General features: G+C 56.3%; 1 protein-coding gene across 2 annotated transcripts in view; it reads left to right on the top strand.

Moving 5' to 3' along the window:
• The first annotated feature begins 2,662 nt into the window (after positions 1-2,662).
• Positions 2,663-10,861, top strand: part of SDK2 (sidekick cell adhesion molecule 2) — a 310,850-nt gene continuing 302,651 nt past the window's right edge. For both annotated transcript variants that reach the window (XM_049861426.1, XM_049861425.1), the window contains exon 1: positions 2,663-2,746. In XM_049861426.1, the coding sequence (XP_049717383.1) occupies positions 2,683-2,746 (64 nt within the window). In that variant the 5' untranslated portion in view covers positions 2,663-2,682. The remainder of the gene's footprint in view (positions 2,747-10,861) is intronic.

The raw sequence follows: 10,861 nt of genomic DNA, 5'->3' as shown, positions 1-10,861 counted from the left end.
GAAGGACTGTAGGGAAGGCAGACTAGCTTCCCAGACACTTCCAGAAAATGCCCAGTTCTTTTTCCAAGGTAGGTGAAATGAGAAGGTAGAAGTAATGAAATGCTGGCAGTGGCTACGTCCACTTCACTGTAGCAATCAGAAAGGGTACCCTCTGGGTGGAAGGACCCTGTAGGCAGAGCCTGTGAGGGAGAGCCCTGGACGTGAAGGAGGAGACAAAGGAAGCAGCTGCTAGGGGCCCAGCTCAGCAGAACTACCAGGAAGAGAGAGGAGAAAAAAGGACTCATGGCAAAGGTCTCACTGGTTCTTTGCTTGTCCACCGAGAACACCCAGGAGGCAGGGCCAAACGATCCCTTAGGCTCAGGAGACCCATTGCCAGAGAACACAGTGCTTTTAGTGGCACAAGCGACTAAGCGCTCTACTACTAGCCAAAAGGTTGGTGGTTCAAGTCTACCCAGAGGCACCTTGGAAGTCAGGCCTGGTGATCTGTTTCTGAAAGATCACAGCCATGAAAACCCTATGGAGCACAGGTCTACTCTGCATACCACGAGATGGAATCAACTCAACCGCAACTGACCATGACAACTGGGAAATGTTTCCATTTCTTTTAAAATCCAAAGCGATAAATGTTTAGGTTGTAGAAAATATTTTACCATGTAATATTAATATATTTACCTTTATACCAAACCAGTCATAAAATACTGCTTTTAACATGTATGCTTTGATGCAGGAAGGGGGCCCACAAAATCTAAGGTGCCTAGCGCCCACAAAAGTATAATCCAGCTCTGCAAGCTGGCGCTGGGGTCCCATGCTTGAGGGTGCAGGCCCTGCTGTCCTGGGAGCCACAGGGAGGAAACCTAACCTCGGATCTATTCTCCTCGTGTCCCCTCCACCAACTTCCCTCTCATCTACCCTTTACAAGCGGGGTTCAAAAGAAAAACACAAGGAACAAAGGTTGTCTGCGCCTTGGCACCAATCGCACTTTCTCAGCCCTCTGTAAGTCCGAGGCCGCCCTTTTGTCTTGCTCTCCCGCCGCCCTGAGCGTTTCCAGACTTTTGAAAGCCTGACCTGGGAAAGGGAAACTGGAATCAACCAAGTGACCAAGGCCCTCTCCCCAAACACATCCCCCACCTCTGTCGCTCAATGCTGGGCGAAGGGGTTGGGAGTCCCAGCTACTGGAGGGAGAGGTTGGGAATCAGATGAGGCCTTGGGGAGAGCGGTGCTCCGCGAAGGCTGGAAGGGAAGGCTGGCGTGAGAGCCGAGGGCTCTGCGCGAATCTCTGCTCTTTCGAGGTTGGCACTGCTGCCCTCGGGCGGGTCCCTGAGGCGCTGGGCACCCGCGGCCGCGCAGCCAGATAGCGTTTCTGCGGGGCTCGCTCCCGCGTCTAGCTCGCGGCCGCCGCCGCCGCCCCCCCCCCCACACACCCCCTCCTGGGGCGCAGGCTGCTCTCCAGTCGCGGCCACGGGGTAGCGCTCGGCCCCCCTCTCCGCGTCTCCGCCTCCGCCGCGCTCGTCCCCGGCTCACGCTGCCCCCGCAGCTCCCGCTCGGCGCAGGCAGGAGCGGCTCTCTGGACGCCGAACCCGGGAAGCTTAGGGCGGCGGGCTCGGCGAGCGGCGGCGGTGGCCGAGTGAGCGGCGCGGCCGAGCCGCTGGGCGGGCATAGCGGCCGCTGCTCCTCCGGCCCGGGTGGGCGGCTAGCGCCGGGCGTCCGCGGAGGCGCCGCGCCCCGGAGCCGGGACTGCCTGCTGGGCTCTCCGCGCGGCTCGCCAAGAGCTCCCGCCAGGGCGCGAGGGAGGGCACGGCTGCCCGGCTCCGTCCTCCGGCCAACAGGAGGCTCCGCGCCGAGGCTCCGCGGCCGCCGGGGGCGCCGAGCCCAGCCACCATCCCCGCCGCCCCGCGGCTGGCGCGGACATGGGAACTCGGGGCCGCGCGCGGGGCCGCGGGACCCGCAAAGTTTGCTAGCCCGCTGGGCGCCGAGCAGAAGGCTCTCCGACCCCTGTGGCCGCCGGGGGACGGACAGACTCCAGATTCCGCGCGAGGGCGGCGGAGCCGAGAGGGGTGGCTCGGCCCCGCCAGATGCCGCCTGCAAAGTTAGAGAGAAGAAAACTTCGGCTCCGGGAAGAAACGGACCGCTATGCTCACTGCGCCCCCCGAAGCCGGAGCCCCTGAGAGACCCCCAGCATTCGCGTCTGCAGTTGCGCTCAGCGCGGGCCGGGCCCCGGGGACCGGACGCCTGGAACAGCGGTGACTGCGTCCGCCAGAGAAGCCAACCAAGGGGCGGAGGGGGCGGGGGGCGGCAACGTGGCCGCGGAGGAAGTTTCCTGAAGTTGTCGGTGTATTCCAGTGTTCGGCCGGCGACCCGGCTGGAGCGCAGAGGCCCTCCTGCTGTGAGAAGTCGATGTTGGGGTGCTGAGGGCGGGAGGCGACCCGAGTCCGCGAGGGCGGCTTTGCTTCTTTATCCTTGGTCGCCCCTCGTCTTCTGGGCGTGCCGCTGGCTCGGATTTGGACAAGAAGAGGAGGAGGAAGGGTTGGGGTAGCCAGCACTGCCCCTCTCGGACTTACAGCGCTAGGGACCCAGAGCCGCGTAGACGGTCTCCCGGGGACGAAGCCGTGGTGTGCCGGACCCCACCAGGATTATAAAACAGGGGAAAGGGACCCCAGAGGCCTCTCCCCCAAGCTGACCACCATGTGGAGGCTGCTGATCTGGGCTCTGCTGACCCTGCAACGGATCCGCGCGGCCGGAGCCCAAGGTAGGAGGGCCACCCCCACGTGGGGCTGGGGAGGAGGCTTTGAGAGTGGACGGGAGAGAGACAGCAAGAATCCGCTGGCCTCGCGATGGCCTCGGGACACTGTGCTTAGCCCAGGCAGAGCCCTCTCTAGGGAGTTTCAGGACCCCACCCCCCGGAGTTTTGGGGGCACCCTTTTGGATGTGGGACAGTCTCCCTGAGACTTGTGGTTTTCGAGTGGGGGAGGTGGGGATGAGTGCTGGGAGGCGTCACCGGGGTAGGCTGAGAAGAGGCTAAGATGAGAGGGGGTACTGCCCCCCGGACCGCTGTTGGTGCCCTCGGGCCGGCGCGGTGGGGGCGCGCCATTCTGCGCCCCCGCTCCACCGCGCACCCCCAGACCGAGCTCCTGGCTCCGGCTACCGCGCCACTCGGTGCCCGCGGGGAAGGGCAGGGACAAGCCGGGGCAGGCGCTCGCCGACCCGGGGCGGGGGAATGGGGCGGGTGGGAGCTCCAGGCGGGCGCCGGGTGCCTGCTAGGTCGCCTGGGCAGGGCAGTTGACCGGTTTGGCCGCGTACTGGAGCCCGCGCCTGGCCGGATGGCCGGTCGTGAAGGCTGGAGGTGCTCGGCGGCGCGGACCCGGGAGCGGCGCAGCCCATGATCACGGTCGAAGGAGGAGTGCACAGGGAGGGGCTGAGGCCCTCGCCCCCCAGCCCCCTAGACACACGCTGCGTCCCGCCCCTGCCTCCAGCCTCCACTGGCGGCTCAGCTGTGTCTGCAGCCGCCACTCTGACCTGTAGCTGCCTGGACAGCCTCGCAGGGGAGAAAAAGGACTGATGGGTTTAGGGTGGGGGGTACCGGGATGGACGAGGAGGCGTGATCTGCGCTGCCCCGAGAGCGCGGAATCCCAGAAGTCCCCTCCCAGCCACCCCCACCCCCACCCCCACCCCCACCTCCACCCCCCGGCAGGTCCCAGAGGGCGAGGGCGGCTGCACCGGCGCTTCCTTGCCTTTGGGGTTTGCAAATCCAGACTGTGGCGCGAGCGGTGTCCAGCGGCGCCTGCTGGGGGCGGAGGGAGACGAAGCCTGGGTTCCAGCTTCGGGACTCGCGGGGCTTGGCCTTGCAGCTTCCAGGTTCTGGGAGGTGGCCAGGACCCACTGGGGGCGCTGGACTGCGGGGGCTGCAACCCCGAAACGGCCCCACCCCTCCTCTGGGGTCGCCAAGCCACGGGAAGGAAGTGGGGAAGGAAGGGACCCCAGCGAGCCCAGCGTCAGGCAGTCCAGAGAGCCAAGATCAAAGAGATGAAAATAATCATCTTCTCACTCACAGGGTTGAGGGAAGGGTTTTACGAGGCAATTTATGGAAAAGCGCCTGGAAATTTTGTAACGGGTCCTATAAATGTAAGGTAATAAAAACTATTATTATTTTTATGGTCATCATAAAATCTTTGAGCAGGAAGCGATCTCTGAGGTCGTCTAGTCCTAGTAGCCATTTTAGAGATAGGAACACCGAGGCTTAGTGCCCTTAACTGACTTTCCCGAGGCCGTTTGTGATCTGGGGGCAGAATCATGACTGGGTCCAAGTGACCCATATCCCAGCCTGGGTCACATTGTCTTTCCTAGTGGGTGGCCCAGAACCCAGAGTGTTCTTCAGGCCCATCCTCCCAGATCAAGACGGATCAAGAGATGCTGTTTGTCCCTACATATTGTCACCCACTGATTCCACCAGAGCCTCAAGTCCTTCCACGTTCAGATCTTAAGCAGTTTCACCCAGTGGCTGGATATTTCCATCCCCACCCCTACCTGGTTACGGTCATTTAGTCACTCAGCAAACATCATATCATGCCTGTGCAGGCTCTGGATAATGGAGTGGCACAGGCCTGGGGCTGCCGTGATATCAACACTGGGGTCTAAGCCGCTCTCCCGGGAACCTGGAGCCTCTGCACAGCTGGAGTCAGCTTCCCTGGCCCCTGACACCAGCTGGATAGGTTGTAGTCTGGCCCAGGTTCTACCCCCTCATTTGCTCTGAGATGCCTGCTGGGTTACCAGGAGACAGAGAGGACTCTGTGGGGTGTCAGCCTCTGTCTGGACCCTTCTAATTTAATTACTGCAGAGACTGGGCAATGGCATGATTTCCCTGGGCAGGTGGCTCACTGTTGTTGCCCATCTGGGACCCTCATGAAGTCCCCAGGTCACCTGTAGGTCCTTCCTTTAGGGTCATCAAGTCTTATCCATGTTCCACCTGTACACCTGGCCGATCTACCTGAGGCTAGTATTCTGTCCATATGTTCTGCTGAAGTGAAAGCCAGGCTGCCTCCTGTCCCCAAGCAAGCTTCTCCCCATGCCAGAAGCAGGGAAGATCTCTGGTTGATTCACTCCTCTCTGGCTTGTCTTATTTCCTGCCTTTTGGAGTGTCGGCTGCCTAGGTCCCCTGCTGCTCCGTTTGTGTTCTCTGGCTCCTAGAATGTTTTCATCAGGCACTCTCCTTCCATTTGTCTCTGGGGTGGCAAACCTCCTTGCAGAGGATTGTGGGAATTCAGAGTCTCAGCCCAGGCTAGCAGGCAATGCTGGATTTGGGTGGGGCAGGGGGGTCTAGGCATGGGGGTCCTTTCTTACCTGCTTATGACAGGCAGAGTTTCTTCTTGGTGTCTGAGGTCATGCGGTTAACCCTTTGGGGGTGGATGAAGTGGGTCTGCCTCTGCTAGTGTTTGTCACTTCGGAGTCCTCTGTTCCCATTCTTTAGCTGTGACACAGAAGGGCCAGCAGCTGTTCCTCTCTTAAGGCAAATCTCACATTGGCCCACGCTGGATTTTATTTGGACACTTAGCCTAGTTTTTTTCAGGTGTTGGCCCTGGGCAACTTCGCAGAAAGCCAGCATTTGAGCATTTACCTCACAACCTGATGTCATACAATTCACATTCATTTCCAAAACCAAGCGATGTCGTTAGAAGGAGAATTGGCCTTGGCAGCAGACAGAAAAGGCTCTTGTGATCTGGCCTTGCTACTTTGCTACCGAGTAGTCTGCCTTCAGCAAATCTCTTCACCACTAGGACCCTCGGTTCCCTCATCTGTACTTTGGGAAGAGTAGCTCCTGCCTTGTAGGGTTGATATGAGGATTCCAGGTCATCTGTGGAGAGGTCACCCCCCAGAGTGCCTGGCACATAAACCAGTACCAGTTGCTGTTCAGTTGATGCTGATTCATGGTGACCCATGTGTCTCAGAGTAGACCTGTGCTGCGTAGGGTTTTCAATGGCTGATTTTTTGGAAGTACCTTGCCAGGCCTTTCTTCCGAGGTGCCTCTGAGTGGACTCACGCCTCCAGCCTTTTTGTTAGCAACATTAACCATTTTCACCACTAACGGATTCTGCTTAACAAATGAGAATCCTTGTTATCGTTATTGATTTAATTAACACTGTAAACCAAGGAGCCTTGGAGAGTGATCCCCTGACACGCCTCAGAAAAGCCTTGAATTCCTTTTTCTCACTCCTGACATGGCTACATCACCGTGTCTCCGATAACGAAGCGTCCATCCCCCTCCCGGGAAGCCTGATAGCAAAGCAGATTGTCAGGCTCCTCTCCCAGAGACCGATCGGAAACTGAGTCTGCAAGTCTGCATCGTCACAAGTGCCGCTCGGGACTTTTCATGTGCTTTGAGCTTCATGACGGCTGGTGGGCATCCTGGCAAGGAAGCCAAGAGGCTAGGGCAGTAGCAGCCCAGCCAGCTGGTCCAGAAAGTTCCTTCGAGAGAACTGTGCCTGGGGGCGGAACAAAAGGGAGTCTGAGCTGAAGTGCGAAGGAGGAATCGGGGAAAACCCTGGAAGAGGATCATTGGAAAGCCCAGCTCTGGAGGATGCTCTGGAAGGGCCCCGAAGGGAGAAAGTTTAGTGCTGGGCATAATCACAATAAAAGCCAAACAGCACTCGAGGGAACTGGATGAAAGTTTAATTACATGGTGTGGCTAAGCTGTAATTATTAATTACTGACAGCAAAAAATAACTTATTGATCAGGGCTTCTTGCTAATTACCACGAGGCTGTCAGTGCTTGCCTGGGGATCAGCTCTTGTGTGTTGAGAGCCCCCCCAGGAGTGGGACCGGAGGTGGCCCTGCTCCCCACATTCCCTTCTCCCAGGGTTGGAGGGGTGGCCCTCTTTCCTCCACTCCTCTCTCTCTCTGCCATGCACCCCTTGGCTTCAGCTTGGGAGTCTGGAATTTTCCGGCCATAGTTAAATGAGCGACAGTTTGCTGCTTCTGTTGGCTACAGAAGAATCCCCCTTGCCTGGGATGAACAGAGTCAAGGACTCCCCACCACTACACACACCCGGAGGCAGAATCTTGCTGGCAGCCCCCACACCTGCCTCAGATTCCCTCTCTTTCATGCGTTGGTTCGGCAAATATTTATCGACCGCCTCTCCGCTGTGTCCTCTACTGAAAGGCCGGAGTAGGGGCCAGGAACCTATTCCATCAGGGAAGGGAGGCTGGGAAAGAGGCCAAATGCTTACAGCAGCCCTCTGTTTAAACAGTGCCCCGAACAGCCGACTTTAAAATGATGTGTTAAACTGCATATTGGTATGCATTTGACTTTGTACCACAGCATGCGGCGGGGCTGTAAGCTAAAGGTCAAGGGAGAATGGACTGGCTCTGTCCTGAGGGCTAGGGCCTGAAAGAAACATGGAAAGTCATCTAGTGGTGTCCTCTGCCCACAAACCCGGGACAAGTGGCCATCTGGTCTCTGCTCGCATACCCCTGGTGACAGAGGACTCACTACCTCACAAGACAAGGCAGTTGTTAGATGGTTATGCCTTATATTGATAAAGAAATCGGCCTCTTTGGGGCTGGTTAGCCTAGGATTTGGCTGTAGTGGAAGCGTTTCACTAGTTGGATGGACTCCCCACCCCCGCCTCACCCCTCCTGGCCCTTTGAGGGGTCAGGAGACGGGGGATTGAGGGTGAGTGTTACTGGGCTGCCTGTGGGGTTTCCAGCCGCCGCTCCCCTGGAGCATGTTGCCACAGACTGCCCTGGAGCTGCCTAACTTGGTGGGAATTAGTCATCGTAATTTGGGGCCTTAGGATGCCAGTAGCAACAAACCGGCCAGCGGCAACTGTCGGCAGCGGCCCCACAGCCTCTAATGGAAAGGAAAACAAGCCCTATTGCTGAGGCATCCTGGTAGCCTGTCCCGGATTCCCACCCTCTGCTGTCCACAGGCTGGGCAGAAGGCAGGGCCAGGGAAGGCAGGGCAGGCGGCTCAGGTCCTGGGGGAAGGGAGGGGCTGGAGAGTTTGTCCATCAGCCCCCTGCCCCACGTGTCCTGACCGGAAAGCCCTTGGCTGAGCTGGACTAGCTTTGGGAGGCCCTTTTTCAGATACTGGAGGTGCCAGCATGGTGAAGTGGCTCCCAGCCTGGGTTCCGACATCACCAAATTCTGCCTCCACCACTGAGTGACACTGACCCGAGCCTCAGTTCTCTCATCTGTGAAATAAGGAAATAGACTTAAAATAGCAATATCTATCTTTTAGATGATTAAATAAAGTGATCTGAATCACTTTAAAAATGCTCTTCATAAATGTTAAGCGCTTACAATGTGTGGGCCGCAAGGCCTACGAGAACCTACATGATCCACACTCCCTCCCCTACCCACACGCAAGCCTCCTCTGACCTCACGCTATCCCCTTCCCCCTCACTCACTCTGGTCCAGCTGCACTAGCTGACCACTAGCTCACCGGAACTCTTGCCTGGGACCTGCAGCCACGCCCACGCCTCCCAGATGTCCGCAAGGCCCACTCCTGTTTCCTCCGGGACTTTCCTCTAGTGCCCCTTATCCATGCCTAAGCACCCTATGGAAACCCTGGTGGCGTAGTGGCTAAGCGTTATGGCTGGTAACCAATAAGTCGGCAGTTCAAATCCACCAGCTGCTCCTTGGAAACTCTATGGGGCACTTCTGCTCTGTCCTGTAGGGTCGCTATGAGTCAGAATCAACTCAGCGGCAATGGGTTTGGCAACGGGGTAAGCACCCTGTAACGTGCCACTTACGAAGGTTACCCACCCCTCACCTTGCTTTGCTTTCTCCGTGACACTCAGCTCCGTTGGACATATATTTACTTGTTTGTTTGTTATTGGTCTCTCTCTCGTGAGAGTCTGATTGTTTTCACTGCTGTGTTTCCAGTCACCAGGGCAGTCTGGTACATGGATGGAGCCCAACACATATTTGGTGAATGAATGAATGAACAAATGAGCAAACACTTATCTCTGTGGTGTACCACCTGCCTACTTCTCCAGCATCCTCTCTGGCCACTCACCCACTCGCACAGGCAGATTCTATGCTGAGAGACACCTTTAGCCCCCTTTTCATGTAGCTTACACCCCTGACATGGAGCCCCCATTGCACTGAGCAGCCAAGTGCCCCCAGAATGGGAGCTGTGCCCCCCAGGGTCCAGCCTATGCTGGCACAGAATGGAATGGTGCTTGGCACTGAGGTAGAAGCCCTGCTCAGACAGCCCCCTCTGCCTTTCCCAGCTCCTCCTGATTCGAGCCCAACAGGTGCAATGGCCTCTAGCAGACCTGGGCTTTGGTCCTGATGGCACCTGCCAGCTGGACCCCATCTCTGGGACATGGAGGAGGAGCAAGGGGGCTTGAGGGTGACGCCTATCCACGCATGGATGCATTGTTGGAAATACATAAGGTCCTTGATCAATGCTGCGGGGGAAGAGAGGAGGATCTTGCATCAACAATTAAATGTTTGAGTCCATATCACTTCCCCTTGCAGCCCATTGGCCGGAACAGATCACATGGTCCTGCCCAATGGCAAGAGAGCTGGGAAATATGGGAAAAAGAGAACCAGATCTCCCCACGCACTAGTTATGTCTCCACACGCACTGGTAATAATGTCTAGGGTCCATTCTAACCATAGATGACATGTGGTCTTTAAAGTCTGTTTCAGACAAGGAATTACTTCACACAAGGCAAGGCCCGTTCCTAAAAGCGTTCAGCCCCTGAGTTTCCAACGCCCCTAGGGAAAAAACAAAAAACAGTTGCCCTCTGGTGGAGCCCGTGTCCTGGTGACCCCATGTGTGTCAGAGTAGAGCTATACTCCATAGGATTTTCAACAGCTGATTTAAAGGTAGATCGCTAGGGCTTTCTTCCAACGTGCCTCCAGGGAGACTGGAACCACGGACCTTTGGCTTAGTAGCCAAGTGCTTAACTGTTTGCAGCACTCAGGATAGCCAGCTTGTGCTATTATTTCCCTGTTTTCTTTCTTTTCTTCTTTTTCTTAAGTTGTTGAAAACTTGTACATAGGGTGGTCAGTGCCTTGGGATCGGGCCGACCTGGGTTCAAGTTCTGCCTCTGGCTCTTATTATCTGTGTCACTTTGGGTTAAGCTGCTTAATATTCTCAACCTCCATTTCCTTGGCTTTAAAACAAAGGTAAGAGCCTTGGGAGGAGTAAACGAATGATACAAGTAAAGCACTCAGTATGGAGCCTCACATATCATAAACACTTAATAAACTAACTTAGCTCTGTTCGTACTTCTGCGTCTGCACCTCCAAGGGGCCTTAAGATGAGGCTTGGGATGCAGTCAGTTTTCTGATGTTCTTCCCCAGTATCTTTATCCTATACCTCACCCGCATCACCTTCTTGCCCCACTTGTTTTGCCTTTTCCCCAGATTAGAACCTTTTGGCTTTTCTCCTCATATGGTGGATAAACAGAGGGGATTGAACGCACATTTGGTGCACAGTCCTATCTGTCCCAGACTGCTAGGTACGTTACAACCGTGACTTGCTTCAGTCCTCCCTGAGACCAACATGTGGGTAAACTTGAGGCTCAGTGAGATTAACTGCCCAAGGCCCCATAGCTAGGAGGTTACAAAAAAAAAAAAGAAACCTGTTGTCATTGAGTCAATTCCGACTCATAGCAACCCTATAGGACAGGGTACTACTGCCACATAGGGTCTCCAAGGAATGGCTGGTGGATTTGAACTACCAGCCTTTAGATTAGCAGCCAGGTTCTTAAACACTGTGCCACCAAGGGTCCAGCAGACAGGAAGTCAAGGCATCAGAGCTTCAAACTGATAATTCATTCAGGATTGAACCTCTGCTAAGAATTTGCATTTCTAACAAGTTCCAGGTATGTTATACCTAAGAATCACCTGG

The sequence above is a fragment of the Elephas maximus genome, chromosome 19 (assembly GCF_024166365.1).
Source record: "Elephas maximus indicus isolate mEleMax1 chromosome 19, mEleMax1 primary haplotype, whole genome shotgun sequence".
Classification (NCBI taxonomy): Eukaryota; Metazoa; Chordata; class Mammalia; order Proboscidea; family Elephantidae; genus Elephas; species Elephas maximus.
This window is presented reverse-complemented; position numbering and strand designations above follow the sequence as displayed.